We start from the raw sequence: 26,473 nt of genomic DNA, 5'->3' as shown, positions 1-26,473 counted from the left end.
GGTCAGGCTGTTGGCTGAGGCTCCTTGGTTCTTCTCCATGGGGTGTCTCCTCCTCTGTGAGGCTGGACTGGCTGCCTCACATGGCCGTCTCAGAGCAGCATGGTAAGAAGGCAAAGTGGAAGCTACAGTCTCTCAGGCCCAGACCAGGAGTGGAACAGCATCACTTCCACCTTTATATATGGACCAAGGCAAGGTGTAGGCAGGCCAGCCCAGGTTCACCGTAGGAGGGGACAAACCAAGGTGTGACTGTGAAGTGGTCTGATTAATTGGGACCATTTTGTAACTAGAGGCCGCGTGGTTGAATGGGATCTCTCTGGCTGCTGTGTTGAGAATAGAAGGAAAAGTGATAAATGTAGAAGCGGGAAAACCTGTTAGGAGGTTTGCTAATAATATAGGCCAGAAACGGCTGTGGTTTGGACCAGGGTCCTTGTGGAGAAAGTATGGAGAAGTGGTCAGATTTTTTATATATTTTGGAAGTGAAATGGACAAGATTTCCTGACACATCAGGTGTGTAGTCAGGAGAGGGTGGAGGGTGACTCCATATTTTTTGACCTGAGCAACTAGAAACATGGAGTTGCCATTTACTGAGATGGGGAGACTATGGGAGAGGCAAGGTGGTTATTTAAAAGCTTTTTTTTTTTTTTGGAAGGGGTGGATTTAGAGTTCCATTTTTAGACACATTAAATTTGGGATGCTTCCTAGGACATCCGACTGGAGACATTAAGAAAAAACTGGATGTGTAGGAGAGAGGTCTACATGGACTATTTAAAACCAGGAGACTGAATGAAGCTACCCAGGGAGTAAGAAAAAAAAGGAGCCCTGAGGATTAAACTCTGGGCATTCACAAGTGGAGGATGTGAATGTAGAGTGTCATCATAGTCAAGTCGAGGGTTGGGACAACAACTCAGGCTACCACACTGTATCAAATTATCTCTCTCTTGGGGCTGGGGATGTGGCTCAAGCGGTAGCGCGCTCGCCTGGCATGTGTGCGGCCCAGGTTCCATCCTCAGCACCACATACAAACAAAGATGTTGTATCCACCGAGAACTAAAAAACAAATATTAAAAAATTCTCTCTCTCTCTCTCGAAAAAAAAATTCTCTCTCTCTCTCTCTATGTATATATATATATATATATATATATATATATATACACACACACACACACATATATGTTTATTTATATATTATATATATTACATATTTTTTATTTGGGGGAAATTAAAAAATTAAAAAAAGGAAAAGAAAACTCCCCCCAATTATCCATATTTCTGTCTCCTAGACCTAACTATGTTTAATATCTTGGCCTATTTGCTTCTATGTATATATTTCATTAGGAGACCATCAATCTGTATGTGTCTTTCTATAGAAAACACAGGTTTGTGGTTCGTTGGAAATACTTTTACTAAAATTGGGTCATATGGTAGTGTCATTTTGAAGAACAGATTTTTTGAGGACAAGCATCTAATCCCAGCAAGTCGGGAGGCTGAAGTAGGAGGATCACAAGTATGAGGCCAGCCTGGGCAATTTAGTGAGACCCTGTTTCAAAATTTTAAAAAGGGCTATGGGTATGGCTCAGTGGTAGAGCACTTGCTTAGCATGTATCAGGCCCTGGATTCAATCTTCAATATTGGAAACAAAGAATAAACAGATTTACCAAAATAAAATTCATAAATAACACACAATTCATCCTTTTAAAGTATACAGTTCAGTGGCTGCTAGTATATTCACAGAGTTGTGTAACCATTACCACATCAATTTTATTTCATTTTGAGACAGGGTTTTTCTTTTCTTTTTAAGTTGTAGATGGACACAATACCTTTATTTTACTTGTTTTTATTTTTATGTGGTGCCAAACCCAGTGCCTCATGCATGCTAGGTAAGTGCTATACCACTGAGCCACAACCTGAGCCCCTCTTTTTTTGGGGGTGGGGGGTACTGAGGATTGAATTCAGGGGCACTCAACCACTGAGCCACATCTCTAGCCCTATTTTGTATTTTATTTAGAGACAGGGTCTCACTGAGTTGCTTAGCACCTCGCTTTTACTGAGGCTGGCTTTGAACTCATGATCCTCCTGCCTCAGCCTCCTGAGTCACTGGGATTACAGGTGTGCACCACCGTGCCCGACTGTGACATGGCTGAGTAGCTGGGACTACAGGTGTGTGCATGCCACTGCACCAACTACATCAGTTTTTTCATCGCCCCAGAGAGAAACTTGATCCCCATTAGTAGTCACTTCCCATCTCTACCCAATCTATCCTCCCCACCCCAGCCCTAGGCAACCACTAATCTACTTCTGTCTTTATAGATTTGCCTATTAGAGACAGTTCATATAAATAGGATCATATAATATGTTTAATTAATTTTCATGAGTCTACTGAAAGAAATTGCAGTGAGATCAAAAGAAATGCAAATAAATTGTATAGCTTTGGATTTAGGAATCCCAGATATGAAAGAGAATGCCATACCTCCGTCCTTCCTTCTTCTCCCCACAACCTCCTGATTTTTGTTCGTTATATTTTATTTTTGAATTTTCTACAGTTTTAACATTCACAATCTGTTCTCTATATATAATCCTTGGAGTTGTTTGACAGTGGTCCCATATTTAGATTCAATGCTCATTACCAGTCTGTTACACAGATTCTCCATTCCTGAGTTTATTTTGCTTCAACCCTTAACTGGGTAAATTTTGTGGCTAAATGGTTTAAGACAGTTTGGGGCTCCTTACTTGAATGTCTAACTGGGTGTAATATTCTCAAGTCACCCTTTTCTTTCCCTCTTTAATTTGTAAATATTTGCTTTGCTGTCTTCTGGTATGGACAATAAAGTTAGCCTGATTTTTAAAAATCCTTTACTTGATTCAGTTTTTACATCTGCAATACTGGAAGATTTCATTATTTATTCTTGAAGCTCGATAGCTTAGCTAGTATATTAGTCATCTGTTGCTGTATAACAAATAACCCTAAAACCCAGCAGTATAAAACACCACTCATAGGCTGGGATTGTGGCTCAGCGGCAGAGCCCTTGCCTCACAAGTATGAGGCACTGGGTTCCATCTTCAGCGCCACATCAAAATAAATAAATTAATTAAGTAAAGATATTGTGTTCCTCTACAACTAAAAAAAAAAAAAAAAAAAAGAAAGAAACAAACAAACAAAAACCAACACCATTCATTCATTATCTTACAATTTCTGTGGGTCAACAATCCAGGGTGGAGGATATAGCTTATTAGAGTCTTCTGCTTCATGATCTTCCTCAAGACCACAATTGAGGTGTTGGTTCAGAGTCTGTGGTTTCATCTGAAAGGTCATCTGGGGAAGGATTTTCTTCTACCCTCACTCTGCTTTTATTGGCAGCATTTGGACCTTTGGGTGGAGCCTCAGTTCCCTGTTGGTTTTTGGCTGGATTCTGCTCTCAGTTCCTTGTTACATGAGCCTCTTTATTTTGGCGGGGGAGGACTGTTGGGGATTGAACCCAGGGCCTCTGCATGCTAGGCAATACTCTACCACTGAGCTACACCCCCATCCTGGACCTTTTTCACATGGCATGCAGGCTGAGAAGACTATAAAGGGGTCTATTAAAAAGGAAGTCATAGTCTTTTTTATAACCTAACCACTGAAGTGATTTCCCCTCACCTTTGCTGGATTCTACTTATTCAAAGCAAGTCATTAGATTCCGCTGACTCTCAAGGGAATTGAGGTCTGAAGCTACTCACCACCGCCAGGAGATGTCTCCATGTTAAATATTCCATATCATGTCAAAATTTCCTCATTACAGGGTTCTTCCTATCTGTGAATCAAAATCGAGAACCCCTGCTCCCATTTTATCTCTTTGAATATTTCATAGGTTTATGGGTCATGTTTTTTACTTATGTTGGATTGTGACCAGGACTAGGGTGAGGCAAGCAGACATCTAGGGAGCAAAATTTAAGGAGGCACTGACTCCCAGATGCCGATCTGGTCCTGCTGCCCCTGAGAGTAGGTGCCTCCTCAATTTTGTGCCCGAATGCCTGGCGTGTCTGACCTGAATCCCAGTGCTGGTCATCTTTCTGTCTTCTATATGACTTCTTTCTTTGTCTTTTTAAAAACTGCCAGTCAATGAGATTATTCCCAGCCTTTTATCTCTGTCAGTTGTTCTACTTTCATCAGTATCTATTCCATTTCTAGCTATTTTAATTGATTCATTTTGTAATGATGTTGTTCACTGTTTTGCTCCTCCATTTATTTCCTTAGGCCTGCAGTCTCCCTTTATGACTCATCCTATCGAATGATTGTTTTATCTTGGAGTGCTTTCTTCATTGGGTTAATATTCCTATTACAGTGTTCTATAGTTTGAAGCAATTATAGGGAATGTCCTCTGCTCCTTCTCCTGTCCTCTCTCTTCTAGGCTGAATTCTGTCTGCCTCCCTCCCTCTTCCTCTCTCCTTCCCTCCCCTCCTTCTTTCCCTCCCTCCCCTCCTTCTCTACTCTTCCTACCTCACATGCCCGGTGCTTTCCCCTGACCTGGGTGTGGGCAGCTGTGCTCAGACCCTGCTTTGGCTTTGCTGTAGTGTGAGCCATTCATTGTCCCTGACTGTCATCCAGCTTCTCCAGGACCATTCTCTTCTGCAAAGGGCTATATTTTAAGAGTTGAACATTAGGATCTGTGGACTTTTCTGTCGCCTGGGGGAATTGTAGGGCTCGGGCAGGCAGCAATGAGTCTTTGTTAGAACACCTGGGCTCTGCTCTCTCTTCTGGGATTTAGGTAAATGCTGTGTATAACAGGGTTCTTGCTGCTTAATTGCTGGGTGCATCCCCTTCTGGGATGGTGGCTGCCCTCAGGCCTGGAATGGAGGCAGTGTCATTGTTCCCCGTTCTCCATTTTCCATTTTACCCTTTTCTCCCCAGCAGCTTTTCCTGCTGGTTTTCTATTAAGGGCACCTACTCAGTTTGTTTCCCTCCAGGTAGGAGAGTTGTTGAGGGCTTTGGGAGGGGAATCTAAGAAGGGCTAAGCTGCAGAGTCATCTCTCTTTTTGCTTGCATGCCAATATTTAATGTTTATTTCATTAGATTTAGTTCTTTCCTTTGGTAAAAAATTTCTTTTTTTCCCCTAACTTACTTTTTTTTTTTTTTTTTGCTTCTGGAGAGAAGGAAAATTCCTGATGAGATTTCCATCTTTTGTCTTTATCCTCGAGTGGCCCCAGATGACCTTTGAGACCCCTTCAAGCCCAAACTTGATCATGACTCTGAGTTCCCTCCTTGCCCAAGGTGGTGGGGCCCCCCCACTACTGGTGTAGAGCTGGTGTGGCTGTCAGTGGGGTCTCTACATTTGGGAGGGGTGCTGCTTTCTCAGTCCTGAAGACCTTGAGCAAGGACTTGGAATCTGTTCCCAGGGGAGTTTGTGAGATGGTTGTCAGGGATCAGCCGGGATGTGTGTCTGCCGTAGCTATGGTTGATGGTCAGCAGAGGATTCAGGGGATTTTGCTTTGGGTTCTGCTCCCTGGCCCCTGAGGTGAGACTCACAGCAGGATTGTGTGAGAGTCCTAGCTCCTGGGAGCTCTCTTATCCCTTCCCAGATGTGGGCCTCACAGAGGGACTTCCTAGATAAGCTCTTTTTCTCTTGCTTTGTGGACTGAAGTAAGCAGGCCTTACCAGGGACTGCCTCAGAGGGGCTGAGAGAGGCCCACCTGCCCTTCTGGTGAAGGCGCCATCTCCCCACCAGAATCTAGTGAGTATGTCTTACATGGGCAATGTGATCCACCAGGAGAGCCCATGATCCTAGCAGAAGTCCCCAAAGCTGTTTTCCCTTCACGGTGTCACTCCCCACCTGCCTGTCTACCAGATTATTGAGCTGATGCCCCTGGAAACCAGGCAATACCCTTGTGCCCTGATGCCAGTCCCCGCAATTACAGGTTGGCAGGCCTCAGGCTGAGCGTGCCAGCCCGAGAAACAGCTTGCTGGCGGCCAGTCGATGCCCTGGGGCCTGTGTTCTGACTGGTCCTTAAGAGGGGAGGATCCAGTCTCAGGTCTGTCTCCCACACCATGAGTTCATGGGGGACACTGTCCAACTCCCTTTCCATCAGGGGCCTAGAATCCATTCTTTGCAGTTCAGAGGTCAGTTACTGCCCAGTTGGAAGCCTGAGATGGACCAAGGTTGAAGACACTGGCTCTCCACCTCCCAGGGCTGACTCTTCTCCGGGACAAGTGCTCTATTTTCCCTCCATGCTCCCTCCGCATGTCTGCCTTTGTGTGCAGACGTGCATGCTGTGAACTGTGTACGGGTGAAGGTATTGATGTGTGTATGATCGTGTGCACGAGTGTGCATGAGTGTGAGGTCATGAGCACGGTTTTACATGCCTTGCTATCTATGCCTCTCATGAAACCACAACTATTCATGGGAACATGTGAGGGGCTGTTTTTTTGCAAATGCACCCAGCAAGCCTGTGTACTTTAATTTTAGTATTTAATAACATCACTGCCTGATTTATGCCCTTGTTGTGTACATGGGTATGTGTGTGTGTTTGAAACCAGGTCTCCCTTTGTTGCCCAGACTGGTAATGAACTCCTGGGCTCAAGTGATCCTCCTGCCTCAGCTTCCTGAAAAGCTGAGAGTATAGCTAGGCCACCATGCCTGACACCATACATTCTGATATTTTATTTTGTGGTACTGGGGGTTGAACCCAGGGATGGTTGAACCCACTGAATTATATCCCCAGTCCTCTTTTATTTTTTATTTTGAGGCCAGGTCCCGCTAAGTTGCTTAGGGTCTTGCTGAGTTGCTTCGGCTGGCCTCGAACTTGTGATCCTCCTACCTCAGTCCCTCCCAAGTAACGAGGATTACATGCATGTACCATTGCACCTGGCCTCAGTCCTTTTTTAATTTTTTATTTTGAGACAGGGTCTCACTAAGTTGCCCAGGCTGGCTTTGAACTTGTGATCCTCTTGCCTCAGACTCCTGAGTAGCTGAGATTATTGATATTTTAACTGTCATCCCTGCTACCTGCATACATGCGTACCCGTGGTGGGTGAGTTTTGTGCCTATCTCCCAGGTTATGGGTGTTGGTGTGTGTGCAGATGTAAGTGGACATGTGTGCTGAAACTTGTGTGCATATGTCCGAGGCCTTGCATATGCTTGCAAGTGTCAGTGAATGCTTGTGTCCATGCGTATGTGTGAGTCCGTGCACAGCCTCTCTGGTGGGGAATGACTAAGGCCAGAGATATTCGTCATCGCTGACCCAGCTGGAGGGGGAAATCCTCTGAATCTGGACGGGCAAAGGCCAGGGACTCAGGCTCAGCCTGTTTCTCAGGCCCCAGGCTGTGTTCCCAGGCCCTATTGCCCAGGGGGGACTAAGTCAGGGTACAGGGAAGCCACACAGGCTCCGAGGAGATGAAAGCAGAGTCAGATTTCCCTTTTGGAAGTCCCCTCCAGGGCTGGTGTCTGGAGGGATGGTGGGGTCTGGGAAACCGCGCCTAGGCCAGGCCAGCAGCAGTGGCTGGAGGAGGGGGCAGGTTCAAGGCACATCTAGGATGCAGAATGGCCAGGAGTCGGTGACTGCAGGGGTGGGAGGGGGAGTGAGGCACATAGGATCGCCCTGGCATCTGGCCTGGGCTCTCCCTGCCCATCCTGCCCACTGTCCTCCTCCCCTGAGCTAGAGAAGAAGTGTTTTAGAAGTTTGCTGGCATCCAGTCTGTGCGTGTGTCCTGGCTGGCTCAGCCATGCTGGGCAGGGACCATGATGTGGTGGGTTGCGGGGAGTGGCAGTACAGGGAGAAAAACTTGGGAGTCAGTGTGAAGTGCCCAAGTGTGGGATTGACCAGGCCCTTTTTGATTGTTTGTTTTGTTTGTTAATTGAGGACCTCAAGCCTGAATCGGTCATGGAAGTCAGTGAACCAGGACCTGATTTGCACTCTGCCTGTAGAGACCACAGACATGTGCAGCGAGCCCACAGTGTCAGGAACACAGTCTGTTAGTGCCATAGGAGCCCGGCTAGGCCTCTGGGACCCCTGTCATCATTCAGTCAGGGAAACCAGGCCTGAGGGTCTCCCGGCAGTCAGGGTGGGGCTGGGGCACCAGACACCCCAGAGATCACACCCATTGATTGCAGATCCCCTCCTCCAGCCTAGGTGGCCTGCCTCAGGAGCCTCTGTAATTACGGGATTAGAGAAGGCTGCCTCTCCCTGGCCGGCCCTTTGCCCCTCAAAGCCGCAGAGTGGAGCTGAGGATTTGGTGGCTTCGTGCCGGTTTCCAGGTGTGTCTGAAGAAACCTGGCATCCTTGTGCGGCTTGTTCAGCCTGAAAGGCCCCATTGTGGCTGCAGCCTCCCTCGGATCGGCTCTATTTTGGGGTCAGGATCCACCCTGCTCCAGCTGGAGGAAGGAAAAGGTGTATTTCAGTATGTCCTGTGGGTGTGGAGGGGACAGGGGAGGGACAGCCACCCAGCACGGGGAGGCTGGTGTCTGGCCTGTGTGGAGGGAGAGGTCACAGAGGTAGCCTGAGGCATGAGGAGAGGAGAGCTTTGGTGGCCCAGGTGGAGGTGGCCCCGATGACATTGCAGGGAGGGTGGGTGTGAGGTGGGCCAGGCTTTCATGTGGCCCCAGGAGGCAGGGTTGGCAGACCCTGTCAAGCTGGAATGCTGGCTGGAGGCCTGCCTGGGCCCCACCTGAGACCCGCCCTCCAGCCACTTCCTGATTCCCACCACTGTGGGTGCCCAGCCCATGTCCTAGGCCCAGAGGGAGACCCCTTCTGCCCTCAAGGGCCTCCTGTTTTGGGTGCCAAGGGCCAGAGGCTGCAACCACAGACTTGGGTTAGACAGAAAGAACAGACAGCTTGGCCTCCTCAGACTGTCTTCCCTCCCTGTGTCAGAACTCCGGCCCCACCCAGAGTGGTGGGCCCATTCCAGCTTCTTGCCTCTGCTCATGCGGTTTCCCTGCCTGGCATGATCTTGTAGCTCTTCTCAGCCCATCCTGATCCTGTCTGCCTCCTGGGACTCTGTTCAGGATTCATCTCCATCCAAGGGCTCCCTTCCTGCCTGATTTCCCGGTGCCAGCTTTGCCAAACACTGTGGCTACTGGAAGCCCCTCTGAGCAATTTTGTGCCAAACACCTCCTCATCCTACCTTACATGGACCTGACACAGGGGTGAGAGGGTCTTGAGGAAATGGCTTGACTTATGCTCTCAGGCTTGGGGTTTGGGTTCCTTGATCTGTGACGTGGGTGTAATCACATTGGCCTTATTAGGTTACTTGACCTGAGAGGTTAGATGGGTATCAAGGGTGGTGCATAGTAGGTATGCAGGCAGCGGTCCTTTATCCCTCTGCCCTTGTGCTCAAAGGCCCCAGAATGTCAGGTATTTTGAGTGTCTGAGCCTGGGCTGCCTGGGGCTCAGACCCGTGACTCCAGGAATGACTAATACCTCCCCAACAATGAGCTCTTGGGAACTATTAGAAATGAGATGGTTTCCCCCTCCCTTTTTCTTCTTGCTGCTTCATTAAACTCTTCTTGAGTGAGGGGAATGAAGATTGTCCTAATCTCCTGGCACAAGGTGGGGGCAGGGTTCAGGGAGCTGCAGTGGCCTGTAGTCACCAGAAAACATTGGGAGCTGGACAAGGGGTAGATGCTGGACAGAGACGGGAAGCCTCATGCTGAAGGCTGCCTTTGCCCTGGGCCAGCCAGTGACCTCACCTAGGCCTTGACCTTGACTGAATTCAGTTCCACTGTCTGCACAATGGGTATGCAAGAACTTCCCTGAGCTGTACTAGGGTTCTGGGAAATGGATATCCTGGGAGCCACTGATGGGGTGCTGGGGGTCAGGCCAGCCAGCTGGTGCCTTATCAGGGTATGCAGGCCTTAGGAGGAAGCAGAAAGTCTGAGCAGAACTTTTGACTTTCCTCTTCTTGGAGTCTTGTTTCCTCAATTTTGAAAGTGGCCTGGAAGTCCTGGATGCTTCCTCCTGGGGTCCCATGGGTGGCCCCAAGGGTTGGGTCCCAGAGGCCGTCCATGAGGGAGGGTTTGATTCTCAGACCTAGGGCCTGACACTCACCTGTGGGTCCTGGTCCACCTGGGTCTGTCTTTTCACCCTTGAGGCTACCAGAACTGGAAAGATGGTTCCAGGCCTCACCCACCCCAGTCAGTCTTGGTAATGCCTTCCTCTGTGGAGCCTCGGTTTCTTTTCTTCCCAGGTGGGAAGAGACACTGTAGGGACGCATCGGTGACTGAGGCTGGGGGAACTTCAACCAGGCCACCCTCTGTCCACAGGTGTTCCTGGCCCTGGGAGAGCTGCTTCTGTCTTGCAACTGGGCTGTGGTAGCTGACATCCTGCTGGTAGGTGACATTCCCTCTTGAGCTGGGGGAGCTGGTTCTCTCCGGCTCAGGGTTGGCCCTTTGTTGTTGAGCAGCCTAGGAGTTGGTAGGGGCTTCAGAGACCATGAGAGCTGGGGTGTGGGGGACCAAAACCACTATTCGGTTACCTCAGACCCCAGGTCCCTGAACACTCTCACACATTTCCTCTGATTGTTACCCTCACTTTGCAGATGAGCAAATGGAAGCAGGTATAATTACATCGAGGGCTGCCAGGATTGGAGCCCAGATATATATATATATATATATATATATATATATATATATATATATATATATATATATATTTTTTTTTTTTGTAACAGAGATTAAACCCCCACTGGTACTTAACCACTGAGCCATGTCCCCAGCCCCCCCACCACACACACACCTTTTTTTTAGTTGTAGATGGACAGAATGCCTTTATTTGTTTATTTTTATGTGGTGCTGAGGATGAAATCCAATGCCTCACACATGCGAGGCAAGTGCTCTACCACTGAGCTACAGCCCCAGCGCCCCCAGCCCTTTTAAAATGTTTTATTTAGAGACAGGGTCTCACTGAGTTGCTTTAGGACCTTGCTAAGTTGCTGAGGCTGGCTTTGAACCGGCGATCCTCCTGCCTCACCTCCAGAGCCACTGGGATTACAGGCGAGCCCAGGTTTTTCAACCAGCTTCCTCCTACCCTTTCTTTACCAAGCCACTCTCAGCAAGCCTGCACTCAGGGATGTGCAGATGAAGAGGCTAGGACCCCAGGGCAGTAGTCACTGAGCCCAGTCATGTTCAGCCCACCCCCACTGGTGTATTATGGGCTGTCACTCATGGAGATGGCTCAAGCTATAATGAGGTTTAACATGGTCCTCACACATGACTCTGTAATGTCCAGAGTCCAGCTCAGTCCCTCCCCAGGCCACACACTGTCTATCCAGTCTCTCTGCCTCTGGGACACAGACAGGGAAGGACTTTGAACACCTCGAAGGGCTGCGCCCTTGTTGATAACAGTCTCCCAGGCCTTGGGGGCACCCTGAGAACCTTCCTGCTGCCTCCTGGCAGGCTGGGCACAAGGAGCCAGGGCAGCCTGGCAACTGGCAGAGGGCTGTCCCTAGGCCCGCCTAGTGCAGGGCATGGGCCTGGACTCAGGAAACAAACGTGGGTTCTAACCCTGCTTCTGCCACTGGCTATGTGACGAGGCACGTCACTTTGTGTCTCTGAGCCTCAGTTTCTTTACATGTAAAATGGGAATGATAGTAGTACCTGCCTCATGGGTTGTTTTGAAGGTGAAGTGAGATTGTTCATGGGAACCCTTTTGCTGGTGCCTGGCACAGAGAATGCAGGCCAGAATTCTCACAGTGATTCTGAGGTTTCCACTGGCTCATCTTTTATTCTTCAAAGGAATCCTGGCATCCTAGACTCTGAGTTTGAAAGGGTTGTGGGAATATGTAGTCCTTTACTTAGCCAGCAAAGCCTGCTTGAATACTAGTGTTGACAGGGTTCTCACTCCCTGCTGAGATGTTTCGCCCACTCCCCAGCAGCTCCTGTCAACAGCCCTGTGGACAGGGCTGCCCTGTCTTTGGCTCCCAGGAAGTGTAGCAGCTGTTGGGCTGGTGGGTCTTCTCTGTCCCTCTCTCCAGATAGGAAACTTGGGCTCCAGCCACAGACCTGCTGAATGGCCCTGGGTCTCGGTTTCCGTGTCTATGAACAGAGGCAGTCATATCCCACAGGGTGGGGTGAGGGAGCCAGCCTGCTGCAGGGAAGTGCTCAGGACACACCGGGGAGGTGAACACCCCGCCCCCAGCCTCGCTTGTAATCTCTTGGGTGGTTCAAAGGGAGCTGAACAAGCCTCCCTGCGGCTTCCTCTGCTTGCCCCCCACTGCGTGGCTCCCTTTTCCACATGACAGCCCCACAGTTATGTGAAGACTGCACCTTGTCACCCGCCCGCCTGGTGTCTGTGTTTGCAGGAATGATTAACCTGGCACAGCCAGGCTCTGCAGAGAGCTAAGGGGCAGCGAGTGCGCATGAGGGGGAGTCCAGGGCCAGCTGTAGTTTGGCTGAACATGGTCTAACTCCCAGGATCCCTGATCCCTACCACCCCAGGGCATGCATCTTGCACTCTTTCCCTCTCCTTGGGACCCCTTGGCCAAGGACCACCTTCCTGCACTTTGCTGCTGGGAGCTAGACCAATTCTTGCAGCCCCCAGAGTTGAGCTCCCCCCGCTCAGGAGGGTCTGTGCAGGCAGCGGGCAGCTCTGGGAACCTCATGTGTGCAGTGGAAGGGCACAGGTTGACCAGGGAGGAGAGGGAGGACAGTGCCTGGACATGGCACAAGGTCCCAGGAAGTTAGTCTTTCACAGGCAGGCAGAGCAGCCTCCAGGGGACAGGAGGAGAACACCTGGAGAGGGGAAGCCTTGTGTGTGGGGGTGGAGGGTGAGAAAGGTGTGGGGTCCAGGGCAGGGGCAGGAGGTGTGTGGGGAAAGGTGCATGGCAGGAGGTAAAGGAAGGCCATGTCAGTACTCCTCCCTAAGATGGGAAGTGAGCTTCTCTTTGGACAGAGCCCCAGGGAGCCTGGAGGCCCCAGGGTGTGTGTGTGCATGGGGTGCAGAAGGAGAAGGCAAGGTGCTGAGGAGAAGGAGTGATTCAGATGCATAGCTCTGGGTTGGAGAGGGAGCCCCAAGGGCTAAGGGGGAAACAGGGGTGGAGAGACTGTGGGTTTCTGGAGGGTGGGCGCCCGGGAAGGTCAGAGGGGAGAGGACAGCAGAGCCCTGGCTTGAGGACTCTGAATCATTTCATTTGCTTCTACTTCCAGCCTTGCCACCAGCTTTGTGACCTTGGCCAAGTGGCTTAACTTTTCTGGGTCTTGTTTTGCTCAATTGTACAATAGGCAGAGTGGTGCTCCTTGCTAATTACACTCAGGCTATAAGGAGGAAATGAGCTGAGGCCATACCTACTCCTGAGGGCTGGTGTGGGCCCCCGCTGCTCTTTTTGATCCCTAATCCACAAGGGGGAGAATCTTGTTTCTACTTGGAGAAGGGGCCTCTGGAACTTTCTGGTCCAGTGGCTCTCAAACTTTTTTTTTTTTTTTTAGAATTTTTTTAGAGAGAGAGAGAGAGAGAGAGAGAGAGAGAGAGAGAATTTTTTAATATTTATTTTTTAGTTTTTGGCGGACACAACATCCTTGTTTGTATGTGGTGCTGAGGATCGAACCTGGGCCGCACACAGGCCAGGCGAGCGCGCTACCACTTGAGCCACATCCCCAGCCCTCAAACTTCATTAAGCCTAAGAATCAGGTCTGGGGGAGTCTGTTACTAACTCCAGGCCCTCTGTTCTAGGAGTCTGATTCAGTGACTCCATGGCGGGTCCAGGGACCACCATTTCTAATGAACTTCCTGAGTGACCCCCCATCCTGTGTTCCTCAGAGTACACCTGCAGGGTGCTGATCTAGTGCACACAGTTCTCCAGTCAAAATTTGCAAAATTTGCAAAATTCCCACCAGCCCCCTGTTCACAGGCCCCTCAAAGGGGAGCTTACTTTCTGTACCCTGAGCAGCCCCTCCCCACCCCCGCCTCCTCTGGGCCTTTGCATTTATGAAAACTGATGCAGTTCAGTCATGGCCACTCCCGCTGGCAACTCCCGCTGGCCCAGCTGGATCTCCAAGGGTCTTGCTCCCAGGAAGGCTGAGCTAGTGCCAAGTGTCTCTTGAGCCTGTGTCTCCCTGGGCTGAGCTCTCTGTCTCCCCAAGCCTGCTCATGGAGTCTCCAGCCCCCTCCAAGCTTACATTTTATCTGGGTCCCCGTCAGGATGGCTTACAGCCAGCTCACCCTGCCTCCCAGGGTGGGGAGCAGGGCAGAGGGGGAGCTCACTTCCTCCTTCCCAGGTGGGGTTCTGGAATCCAAGAGCCAGGCTCCCCTTTGACCTCCTGAGCAGATTTCCTCTCAAAGGTGACCGCCCTCCCTCCTGCCCTTCTGCCCCCCATTTCAAGGCTTCCCTGCTTGCCTCTGTCCTTTAGGTAGCTCTCTGCTCACAGATCTGTCTCACTCTCCCAGGGGTGTCTGTGCCTGAGGGCCTAGTGGGGAGCACAGGAGGCAGGCTGCACCTGGTGGTAGTGGATCCAACTTTCCTTGAGCCCCTGGCTGGAGCTGATTTTGCCCTGGGCTATAAAGGGAACAGCTTTTCTGAGAAGGGCCAGACAACAACAGAGGTGTTTTTTTTGTCTCAGAATAGAGTGAGCCTAGATTTTTGGGAACTGAAAAGCCTCTCATTTAAAAAATTACCTCTTGGGCTCTCCAGATGCTGCTGGGCCCAGCCCTGGGCCCAGGCTGTATGGGAACAATAGGGACCCAAAATAGGTGGGGTGGAGACCTGCCTCTCCCACTGCAGGCAAAGGTAGCTGGTCTGGGCCCTGCAGGTTGGGGTTCCTGGGAGGGAAGAAAGGGGCCAGGCTGCCTGAGCCTTATTCTGAGGGTCCAAGCAGCCTCAGCTCCAATATGGATTTTCTGGACACTCAAGGCTCTTCCTCTAGGAAGCCCCGCCTCCCTCCTTAGAACCATTGGGTGAGTAATCACATAATTATGGGGTAAGAGGGAAGTTCTGTGGAAGGTACAAAGCTGTGGTCAGTTCCTTCTCAAGCCTGCTGGCAGGTCTTGGAGATGGCAAGGGGCCCAGCTTGTCTCACCACCTGAATGGAGTGGCTCAGTGCCAGTGACCCCTGGACTGGCTCACCACCCACAGGGACACCTGTCACTCCACCCTGCCCACCCACAAGGACTCTTTCCACTAGACCCCCTGCGTCTGTCCTCTGGGGTTCTGGAATCCAGAGACTGTGCCTCTGGTCTCTGAGCTCCATGCTTTACCTGCCACTGTCCCTGCCTGGGGGGCCTTTGCCTATCTCTCTTCCAGGTATTGATTCCCTTCCTGCTGATTTGCAGGGCTACTGATGCACTTGTCCTCTTTATCTTTCCTTTCACTTTCTAAACATTCCATAAATATTGTTCAACATGCAGATTCCTCCTTGCCCCTAATGGCAGAGTTGTCAAAAGACCAGGCCCTGGAGGGAGAAGGCCTGGGATCTAATCTCAGCCTTCTTATACCTGGTTGGGTGACCCTGGGCACCTGGGGAGGTTTTCTCATCTATAAAATGCAGGTAATAATCATATCTCCCTCAGGGGTCATTCAAGTTGCTATATAAAATGCATACAGGAAGTATTCAATAAATGTTAGCAATTATTATTATTATTATATTTTTTTGTGGTATGGGTGTGTGTATATGTTTAACACAGGGGCACTCTATCACTGAGCTACACCCCTCGCCCTTTTAATTTTTAAATTTTTATTGAGGGTACCAGGGATCGAACTCAGGGGCACTCAACTACTGAACCACATCCCCAGTCCTATTTTGTATTTTATTTAGAGACGGGGTCTCACTGAGTTGCTTAGAGCCTCACCATTGCCGAGGCTGACTTTGAATTTGTGATCCTCCTGCCTCAGCCTCCCGAGCTTCTGGGATTAAAGGCATGTACCACCACGCCTGGCTCTTATTTTTTATTTTTTTGAGACAGAGTCTCACAAAGTTGCTGAAGCTGGCCTCAAACTTGCCATCCTTCTGCCTCAGCCAATTCACTGGGGTTCCAGGCATGAGTCACTGCACGGGGCTATCCTTGTTGCTATTCTCTGAAGGGCTCAGATTAGGGACATTAAAGTCCTGGGGACAAGGCTCCAGGGTAGGAACTTTCCCTGTGGCTGCCCTAGTGGGCTGAAGCCCTAGGTCTGATAGGGTTTCTTCTGGGACCAGTCTTCCAGAAGGTTCTAAACTTATTTGTTTGACAAACTTTCACTGGTCTACTCTGGGCCTCATGTCTTACTGTACTGACCCCAGGAGAAATTAGAGGCTTTGCTGCCTACAGTGTAAGGGATAAGGGGAGGTGAATAAAGAAAGGACCCCTCCCAACCCTGGGTGGCGTGCGTTCACTTAGGGGTGTGATGTTGGCTGTGGGTGATCTGAGAAGGCACCTGAACTCTGAGAAGGCTTCACACAGGTGATGCAAAGGTAAGTCCTAAATGATGAAGAGAGATGCTCCAACTGGACCAGAGACGGGGAGGCATGCCAGGAAGAAAGCACAGCATTTACCAAAGCATTCTGCTTATAGGGCAGGTGTCCACATGACAACTCTGGGTGCCAGCTGAGTAATGATAGTGAATGCAACCTTTGAGGTAGTTTCTATTATTATTCCATTTGGAGAGCGAGGCATAGAAAGATGTAGTGACTTGTGCCAAGTCACACAGCTAGTGGATGAGAGATTCAGGACTGAAACCCAGACAGGTTGATTTCCAGAATTGATATTCTTAACTTCCTTGCCCTCTTCCCCAGAGTCATGTGGGCCTCCCCAACATGGCTTCTGTTGGTTTCTGCACAGTGGGGCTTGAGTTCCACCCTTGCCCTAACTGCCTGCACATGCAGACCCCTGGCTGTGTACCCTGCCAGCCTGCACTAGTGCCTCATGGTCCCTGACCTGTCACACCCCAGCGTCCTCACTGCTGTCACAACCAGGCCTTGTCCCTGTGTACTTCTGCTAAGCTTGAAATCGGGACCCCCAAAAGACCACCAGAGACCAAGATCGATGTAAGCAGCAAAGAGGTATTCATTGCGAGCTAGCTCAGTCCTCTGTGCGCGCACACAGCAACTGGTGATGCTGAGAGATCCCAAGCTCAGGGTTTGCAGCAGTTTTATACACTCTTTGGGGAAGGTAGGGACTTCACATACATCATAGCATCTCTTAGCAAATCATCACACACCATGGGAAAATCATAAAACAACTCTAAAACATGATTAGCACATTCACTGGCGGGAACAAGTTGGGTAGGGGGTCTATTGGTTAGTACCAGAGAGGGATTCGTTTGAACTGATTGGTTTAAGCCACGAGGGGAGTACAAGCTGAACTACATGGTTTCCCAACATGTTATCAACCACCATAAACTACTGTGAGGGTCATCTGGTATCCCAGGTATTTTCCCTGTCTCATGTTGATTGGTGGCTGCTAGGGGGTTGCTATGGGTCTCCATCTAACCTGACCTAGTCAGGGACACCTGGCTCCACAGATCTCTCCTGTTTTTTGTAGATAAACAACTCAGCAGGGTTGGTCTGTGCCTAGGTGTGCTCTGTGGGTCTTTCCAAGGACAAGGGTCACGCCCCCTTCCTTGGACAGGCTTTGCTCTGAGGTAGGGGCTGGGTTTTTCACTTCAAGAGCAAACTCTCAAGAGGGGTGACCCTAATCAGGGGCCTCAGTACCCACATCCCTGGGCACTGGGGAAGGCTCCAGAGCCTCAGAGGGGTCTGCTGGGCCAGGGGGGGTGCTATAACCTTGGGGTCATTGATTCCCTCCCATCCCACTCACCTGGCTAACTCCGCAGGCCCTTGGCAGGGGGGGAACAGGAAGTGGGTGTGAGGGGACCCCCCTATTCTGAGTCTTTGCTGGGGGAGCTCCTCTGATATTCCCATGTCTTGCAGTCTGTGGTGGTGCCCAGGTGCCGGGGGACAGCAGAGGCGCTTCAGATCACAGTGGGCCACATCCTGGGAGACGCGGGCAGCCCCTATCTCACTGGACTTGTAAGGCGTGTCTGAGTGTGGGGGGTGGGGAGGGTCTGGGGGAGGCTCCACACTTCCCTGGCAACAGCCCTCTGTCCTCTGCAGATCTCTAGTGCCCTGCGGGCCAGGCGCCTGGACTCCTATCTGCAGCGCTTCCTCAGCCTGCAGCAGAGTTTCCTGTGCTGTGCCTTTGTCATCATCCTGGGTGGTGGCTGCTTCCTGCTAACGGCGCTGCACCTGGAGAGAGACCAGGCCCAGGCCCAGGCCCAGGCCCAGGCCCAGCAGCCTGACACAGGTACTCCTGCCCTGTACCCATGCTGGGCTCAGGGCTAAACACCTAGAGGCAAGGAGCAATGGCCCATCCTCAGTCCCTGGCTGGCTTGTTTGCTTGTTTGTTTGTTTTCATTCAAAAATGTTTATTACACTCCTGCTATATGCCAGGCAAGCTTGCAGATGCTGGGGAGTGACCAAATTAGGCCAAGTCTAAGTAAGCCCTCAGGGAGCTGACACTCTATAAGGTATGGAGACAGATCAGAGACAAATAAACAAAAAAGTGAGCGATGTAATATATTTGAGGTGATGAGTGCTATAACTAGACATAAAGTGGAGGTAGAGAGGGATGGGTGGGGGCAGGGAGCTCCTCTCTGCACAGGTGACATTGGAGCAAAGATTTGGAGGAAGCGATGGAGTAAGCAGCTCTCTGGTGGAAGGGGCTCCAGGCAGTGAGAACAGGGAATGCAAAGGCCCTGAGGTAGAAATGTACCCAATGTGTTGAGGGTCAACAAGGAGGTCAATGTGGCTGGAGCAGGAATAAGAGGCACAGTGATAAGGGCAGCAGTAACAAGACCAGGGCAGGCAGAGCGGGGTGGGGGGTGGGGGAGAATCCTTGCCAGGATTGTGCCCTTAATTCTGAATATGATGGGAGTCACTGTGGGGTTTCCACAGAAGGAGCCATAGGGGATCTGATTTCCATTGTGAAGGTATCACATTGCTGTTACTTGAGAACAGACTGTAGGGCTCAGAGTTGGGACAGAGGGACCCCAGGAAGTTCTGAAAGCAGCCAGTGGAGAAGTAGTGCTAAGACCACAGTAGTGGCACTGATGGCAATGCCATGGGGTTGGATCTGCAATTTACTTTGCAAATTAGAGCTAGAGGATTTCCTGACATGTTGTTTCCAGACCTGGTCCCAGAATCCCTTCTGCTTCCTTTTGGGTTGGCTGAGCTTCTCTCTTCCTGCAGGGACCCTGGACAGCAAGGACACGGAGAGCAAAGGCCTGCTTCCTGGCATCAGTGCCTCCACAGAGGACCCCTGAGGCTCCTTCCCTGCAGCAAGGAGACCCCCTGCCATGTCCACGCTCCTCCCACTGGTCCCACAGTGGCAGTGCCTCTGCCCACTTTTGGCTGTGACTCAGGGACTCTGGCTGAGCTGCACCTGCTGCTTGTTCGCTCCCAGTAAGAGAGTTGGCAGGGCCCATGGCTGGGCTGGAAATTGAGCTGTCAACACCCTCTGAGGGAGGACTGTACCTGCACCCAGCACAAGGCCCTTCCAGCCAAGGGTCCTCAGCCTGGTTGTGGATGGACCCAATTAAAGTGTGACTGGTACAAAGCCCATGGATATCAGGTCTTTAAACAATTCTGTTATTTATAGCCTCATGTTGCATGCCTCTGAAGAAAGGAGGAGGGAGAGAGGAAGGGGTGGGCAGTCCCTAGGCAAAGGGTACAGGGTGGTCCCTGAAGTGAGAACCACCCGGAGGGGTGCCCAAGCCTGCACAGAAACAGAAGCAGCTGCCCTAGAGCCACTTAGAGGGGCTTGCATGGTCGTGCACCAGTATTCTTGGCCGTGCCCTATTCCCTGCGCCACCCTCAGCCCACGCTCTGACCCCAGCACCACCTGGAAGGAGGGCCAGCTCTGTGGGACCCACACTTGCCACTGGGTTCAGAGCAGCTGGGCTCAGCGGGCCCTGCAAGAGATCAACAGCTTCCAGGTGGGCAGCAGTAGGGAGGCATGTTCTTTCTGCCCAGGAAACTGAGGTTCTGTCCCCTCCTCTGGAGCCCAGCCAGGCGATCACTTGCTCACTTGCTGATTGCCACCTCCACTGTGCCTACCTCCCAGCAGCTGTGGGCAGAACAGTGGCCCAACTCCCTCGCAGCTCCTGACCCTTGTCTGCTCCATCCCTGCCTCCTGGGGAACCCTCCCCACCCTTCATTGGCTGTGACAGGTCCCAGGAACTGGACTCTCCAGATTAGCCTGCACCTGACCCCCAGGGTCAGTCCTCCTCCCAGAGTGGGCATCACCAGACTGCCCAGCTCCTGGTTCTATGCCTTCACATGGGTGCTCAGGAAATGGGCTTCCCTGGAATTCCAAGGAAATGCACTTGTGAGGAAAACTGGTTTCTCCTGGGAAGGAGGCAGCCAGTGTAGGCTGGAGCTGGGACACCACGGGTCATCTCAGCTTTCACTGGCTGTGTGACTGGGGCTACCTCCTGTTTTTCTTGGAGCTATGGATTTCCCAGTGGATGCAAGAGGTGAATTGAATGTGGTTTTGCTAGAGCAGGCCTCATGTGATTCTCAGGCTGGGTCTAGACCCATGGAAGCCCGGCTCCTGGTCTGAATCTTCCACCTGCCAGGCCCCGGCTTCACTCAGCCTCCACCTCCTGCCTCCTTGGGGCCAGTCATAGTGGGCTGAGGTCTCAGGTCTGGGTCTGTGAGAGGCTGGGAGAGCCTGGCTAGAGTAGAGGAGTCTGGTAAACAGGAACATCGTCCAGGCCTAAAGAGCACTTGTTGGGTAATCCCAGTTGCTGATACTCCTGACTTGTTTACTGGGAATGTCAACAGGAGGGAAAATGCTGCTCAGCAGGACAAGTCCTTAAGCCTGACCCTGCTTACTTCATGTGTTAATGACTGCCAGGTGAGATCCTGGCTGCCCCTCTGCCTGTTTGCCTGCTAATCTCTATACTGGGCTGCAAGCATGAAGGGATGTTTATAAAGTACTGATAAAAGTTCTTTTTCCACTCTGACCTAAGGCTTGGGGATTGAGCATGTGGGTCTAGATTCCTGCACCCTAACTCTGGCTTGTTCCCCTGCAACACCAGCCCTCAGTCGGTCTGGCTCATTTCTCTGAAGTGTGTGACATTCGCCTATGCCTGGGTGGACTTGAGAGGTTATTGAGCTATAGAAGTCTCTGTAAAAGAGCAGGCAGGAGCCTGGTGGTGCTGTGGCACATACCTGTAATCTCAGTGGCTCGGGAGGCAGGAGGATTGCAAGTTCAAAGCAAGCTTCAGCAATTTAGCGAGGCCCTAAGCAACTTAGCAAAACCCTGTCTCTAAATAAAATATTATCTATATGAAAGGGCTGAGGATGTGGCTCAGTGTTGAATGCCCCTGGGATCAATCCCTGGTACCCCCCCCCAAAAGCAGGCAGGAGGCAGCAGAGATGGCTGGAGCCATCCTTTCTCCCAACACAGGGAGGTACGTGGTACCTGGGTGATCACATCAGTTTGGGATGTGGGGGTTATATACAACAGAAACAGGCTGACTTAAGTAGGGAAGGCATTCATTGGAAGCATATCAGGAGCTTACAGAATTGATGGGAATGTTAGCATTTCAGCGGTCGGGGTTCCTGGGCTGTTTTATTCTTTTTAAAAAATACTTGTTATTTTTCCTCCTTTTTATTGGTGCATTATAATTATACATAACAGTGGGATCCACTGCTGGGCCATCTTATTTGGGGGTCTTCTCCGGAGCTCCAGACATTTTTTCTTTCTTTTTTTTTTTTTTGCCATCTATTCAAGATTTAAAGCCCTGGGCCTAAGAGTCTAGTTGGACTAGCTAGGATGCTATGCCCACACCTTGATTTATCACTCCATTAAGACCAGGAGACCAGAGTGCTGTTAAGAAGAGGAATGAATGAATTCTAATCATCAAAACAAGACAGCAAGATTGGGGCTGGAGCTCTGTGGTAGCATGTGTGTGAGGTCCCGGTTTCCATACCAAGCCCCAGGAAAACAAAAACAAACAAAAAAACAATGTAAGAAAAAAGTGTCAAAAGCCCAAAACAAAGATAGTGTCCGCTGCAATGATCTTGGCCAGGCCTCGAACCCTCCCTAGGATGTAGCTTCTCATGGGATGGTGAAGAGACTGGGTTCAATGTCCCTCAAGGGGTTCTTCATTTCTGATTGTCTGGGTCCATGATCAAAGGGGATTGAAATTTCTATAATTTAGAAAGTGTTAAAAATATTCAGATGACAGAACAGGAACTTCTGTGTTGGTGGGGACTCAGTGCCATCTGTTCTGAGCAGGCGCGAGAGAGGCAGCAATGAGGCATTCTGAACAAGACTTATGAGGCAAGCTCAGGCTGGGGGATGGAGTGCTCCAGTGAGTCCTCTGCTTGGTAACAGCAGGAACAGAGAAGAGGTGCCTTCTCCCCACCCGTGGGTGGTGACCTGTAGGGAAGGCTAATCTAAGGGTGGAGGTAAATGTCATGTGGCGACTAATGGAGGGTGGAGTCAGACAGGGAGAAAATGCCTTTTCTAGAGGGGTCAGGAAAGGAATCTGGCTGGTTTCTGAGTCACTCAGAGCAACAGATACATGATACAAATCAACACACATTTCCTGCACCTGCTAAATGTCATTTACTCATTCAATCAACAAACATTCTCCAAGCACCTCCTCTGTGCTGGATCTTGAAGATGAATCAGACAAGGTATGGGCCCTCAAGGCTTATGGTTTGTCATGGGGTGGTGGTACCTGTGGCCTCTTATGCAAACATAATCAGATGCACAAAACATAATCAGATGCACAGGTTACTCAAGAGCCCAGAGGAAATGACTTGGTTGTTCAGGTGGGTCAGGAAAGGCTTCCTGGAGGAAGCCATGTCTGTGTTGGGTTTCTGAAGGACCAGCGGGAGGAGGGAGCTAGGTAGACAGCTAGCCAGAGTCCTACTAAAGGGTCGGGGGAGGGGGTTGCATGTGTGACGCTCTCCATGGTCCTGAACCATCATTAGGTTAACAGGACCAGGGCTTTTCTGTTAAGGGGAGGGCAAGGACTGTGACCCAACTCTTGCCACTCACCCAGACTCCAGAAAGTATAATGGCTGTAATTGAGTTCAGGGGGCTCCGTGTTCAGTGTGGGGTGGAGAAGAATTTTGAGAGATGGGGAAGTGGGAGCTGGGCTAGGGGGTCGTGGGTTGTAAAGAGTCATGCAGATGGTATTAAGGAACTTAGATACTTATAATTCTATATGCAGTTGGGATCCATGGAAAGGTTTTGTACCAGGTAGTGATGGGGTCACATATGTTTGAGAAAGTCAACAGTAGGCACTATGGAGAAAAGCCTAGAGGGAGATGCTGGAAATGGTGATGTTGAACTTTACAAGGGTCCAGGGAGATGCAGAGAGGTCCGAGATGTTAGTGGGCTGTGGGGGCATTGAGAAAAAAAATTGTGTCTCTAGATGTGAGAGTTGAGTCCCAAAAGACGGTGTGACAGTGAGAGACCCAAATGGCCCCCAAGTCTCCTTTTTGTTGACACCATTTGTGATGTGCCACTTTTCGAGAGATAAATGATACCAAGGTGGGAGCAGGTTTGGGGGAAGGATGAGGCATTTAGTTTTGGATGTACTGAGCTTAAGGTGTCTGCAGAGTCCCTAGGGAGGGGGTGTGTGCAGGAGACTGCATATGGATCTAGGGCTTGGAGATGAGGCACATAGAGAGGCATGGAGGATGGGGTGTCACGAGCACATGGATGATTAATGAGAGCCTGGGCGGCGTGGGTGAGAGGCTTCCAAAAGAGCATGTGCCAAATGAGAAGGGAAGAAACTGAGGCCTGAACCTTGGAGACACTCCCAGGTGGGGGAATGGACAGAGGGAAGGTGGACTGAACTTCCAGTTATCAGCCTTCGGGGAGCTGGTACATTATAGGCCAGCGTTTCTGAATGTTTTTGGGGAATTGTAGTCATGTGAACACATGGCAATCTCTACCTCCCTTTGAGAGACCCAGAATATATACTCTCATAGTAAAGGCTCTGAAAAATCCCTTGGGAAACTTGCTTCTCTGTTTCACCCTACAACTTCCCAAGTACACTTGTGCTTGAAATAATGGCCATGAATGTCCTGTGCCCCATTTGTTTTGTACCCAATCAGAAGCCCCTTTAGCTCATTTCCTGTTGTACCCATAGGAAAATCATTGCTGCAGCAGCTCAGGGCAGCACTGTGGGCATTTGGGAACATGCTGGGTTAAGAGGTAGACACACGTGGATTTAGTCCATCACTTGCTCTGTATGAGACCTTGGGCAAATTACTTCTTTTCTTGGGCGTCAGTCTGTTCATCAGTGAGATAGAGATAAGAACCCTTTAAGTTCTGTGGCCAATGGTCCTATGATACTGCCAGAGGTTCTAAGAAAACCACTGTGACTTGCCCAGGGCCACATGGCCAGAAAAGGCTTACTGTCCTCTGTACCACCCTGCCTTTGGTGGTCCTTTATTCCACACAGGACCAACTCTAAAACTGCCTTTGGGTTAAAATTCCAGAGAAATTCACATAGAAGGAATGACTGAATTGCTTGGTAGCAGTTCAGAATTCCCCCAAATTCAAAAGACTCAAAACTTGGGTTTTTTTTTTTTTTCTATCCAGTAGTGGAAAGGGAAAAAGAATGATCCTCTTTTGGGTCCAGGGGAAAGTCCTGTTCCCCTGGACAGGGCTGTGGGGAAAGGATGGGCAGTTAGAGGGAATGGGAACGGGAGCATGAGGTGCGGCTCGGTGCCAGGGCTGTGGCTTCTTCACTGCTCCTCAGCTGGGCAGGTCCCACAGCCAGACACTCCGAAGCTGGCACCATCACATCATTCTGAGGATCACTGGCTGGGCCCAGTTCTCTCCCCATGGAGCTCCTAGGTCTGTCCTTGCCTGTTAATCACTTGTCATCACAGGCCACCCAGTGGAACTTCCCTCATCTGACTTTTGCAGGCCCGAGTTCAGCAAGCTGGCAAGAGGCAGCGGACAACATTCAGAATGAAATCTGTTTTCCTAACCCTCCTGTCACAGTCATTCATACCCAACACACTGAAGCATATTTTTAGTCACTTCGCAGAATTTAAAATACACCTCGAAGGCGCCAAGAAACACCAGCTTGGGGATTAACTCTGCTCACCAGAGACAGTGTATGTGTGGGGTGCCTCATGCTGCATTACCCTTTGGCTATGCCATGACTCACTGTAGCTGACACTTCAATAAACTGCACTTGCTTGTGGCCATGGGGTCTGGAGCAGCCTGCAGTAGGATATAAGCTCTCAACTCTACAGGATAGCAGAGCCCTGGGTTAGCTCCAACCCTGCCACTGACTAGCTGCATGTTCATGCAGAGGTCATTTCCATGCCCTGGGACCTGGCTGTAAAATGGGGGAAAAAATCTGGTTTCTGAGGGTCTGTCCAGTTCTAATATTGTGTCTTCGGCACTTTGTACAGGATTCTAATTTTAATCAAAATCTCAAAGAGATAATGGGGGAGAAAAAGGAAATCACAGCACATCCTAAAATGTGTCAGGGCAGTGATGATGGCTCTGAACACAGGGGTTACTTGGCCACTATCCAGAGGAGACAGGACCATCCCTCCCTGGGAGAGAGCAGTGACCCCTCACTTTCAGACCCTCTGACTCCCCTCCTCTTACCTACCCCCCAACAGAGAAATTGAGACCCAGAGAGAGGTAGGCGCCCTGTCCAGGATCATGCCACACACCACTGGGCTAGGACCCCAGTTTCCTGACTTCCCTTAATTGTTTTGTACCATCCCAGTGCACAGTTGGAAGTCTGAAGCCTGGGGAGGTGATACCTTCAGGAGAACAGGCCCCTATCCTTTGTGTGTGTGTGTGTGTGCAGCACTGGGGATTGAACCCAAGGGTGCCTTATCACTGAACTACATTCCCAAATAATTTTTTTTTAAAGGGTCTCACTAGGCCAGGCAGGGTGGAACACACCACTAATCCGAGCAGCTTGGGAAGCTGAGGCAGGAGGATTGTGAGTTCAAAGCCAGCCTCAGCAAAAATGAGTGCTAAGCAACTCAGTAAAACCTTGTCTCTAAATAAAATACAAAATAGGGCTGGGGATGTGGCTCAGTGGTCGTGTGCCCCTGAGTTCCATCCTGCGTAGCGCCCCCCCCCCCAAAAAAAAAAAAAAGAAAGAAAGGGTCTCACTAAATTGCCCTAACTGGCCTTGAACTTGCAATCTTCCTGCCTCATCAGTATCTGAGATTATAAGCTTGTATCACATTGTCTGGAAAGGAGGTTCTTCCTCAGTGTCCTGGTTTCTGTTGGACCCTAATCGGAACCCTGGGTCTCCCTACCTGGGAATGCCACTCTGTGAGACATGGGTAGGATCTGGGTGCACACACACGAGTGGGCTCCGGGTAGTTTTGGGGCTGGAGCTGTATTTCCCTGGGGAGGCAGGCAGCACAGCCTTTCTGGTGGAGGTCTGGGTCCTGAGCTGTGCCCCGACCAATCACTTAGCCCTCCCTGAGCTGACTGAATCATGGAACTTGAGCAGCCATTAGAGCCACAGGCTTTCCAACAGGTGTCTCTGTTTTGACCATCTGAGATCCTTCTCTCCAGG

The 26,473-nt window shown here is 50.4% G+C and overlaps 1 protein-coding gene across 1 annotated transcript in view; it reads left to right on the top strand.

The window, feature by feature from the left end:
• Positions 1 to 19,497, top strand: part of SPNS3 (SPNS lysolipid transporter 3, sphingosine-1-phosphate (putative)) — a 47,979-nt gene extending 28,482 nt beyond the window's left edge. Inside the window, exons 9-12 of the mRNA XM_081272791.1 lie at positions 10,230 to 10,295; positions 17,805 to 17,903; positions 17,988 to 18,177; positions 19,122 to 19,497. Of these exons, the coding sequence (XP_081128917.1) occupies positions 10,230 to 10,295; positions 17,805 to 17,903; positions 17,988 to 18,177; positions 19,122 to 19,195 (429 nt within the window). The 3' untranslated portion in view covers positions 19,196 to 19,497. The remainder of the gene's footprint in view (positions 1 to 10,229; positions 10,296 to 17,804; positions 17,904 to 17,987; positions 18,178 to 19,121) is intronic.
• Positions 19,498 to 26,473: the final 6,976 nt, after the last annotated feature.

This window comes from Spermophilus citellus (assembly GCF_964194105.1).
Source record: "Spermophilus citellus genome assembly, chromosome: 17".
Lineage (NCBI taxonomy): Eukaryota > Metazoa > Chordata > Mammalia > Rodentia > Sciuridae > Spermophilus > Spermophilus citellus.
Note: the sequence above shows the minus strand (reverse complement) of the source record. Positions and strands in the feature narration are given on the sequence as shown.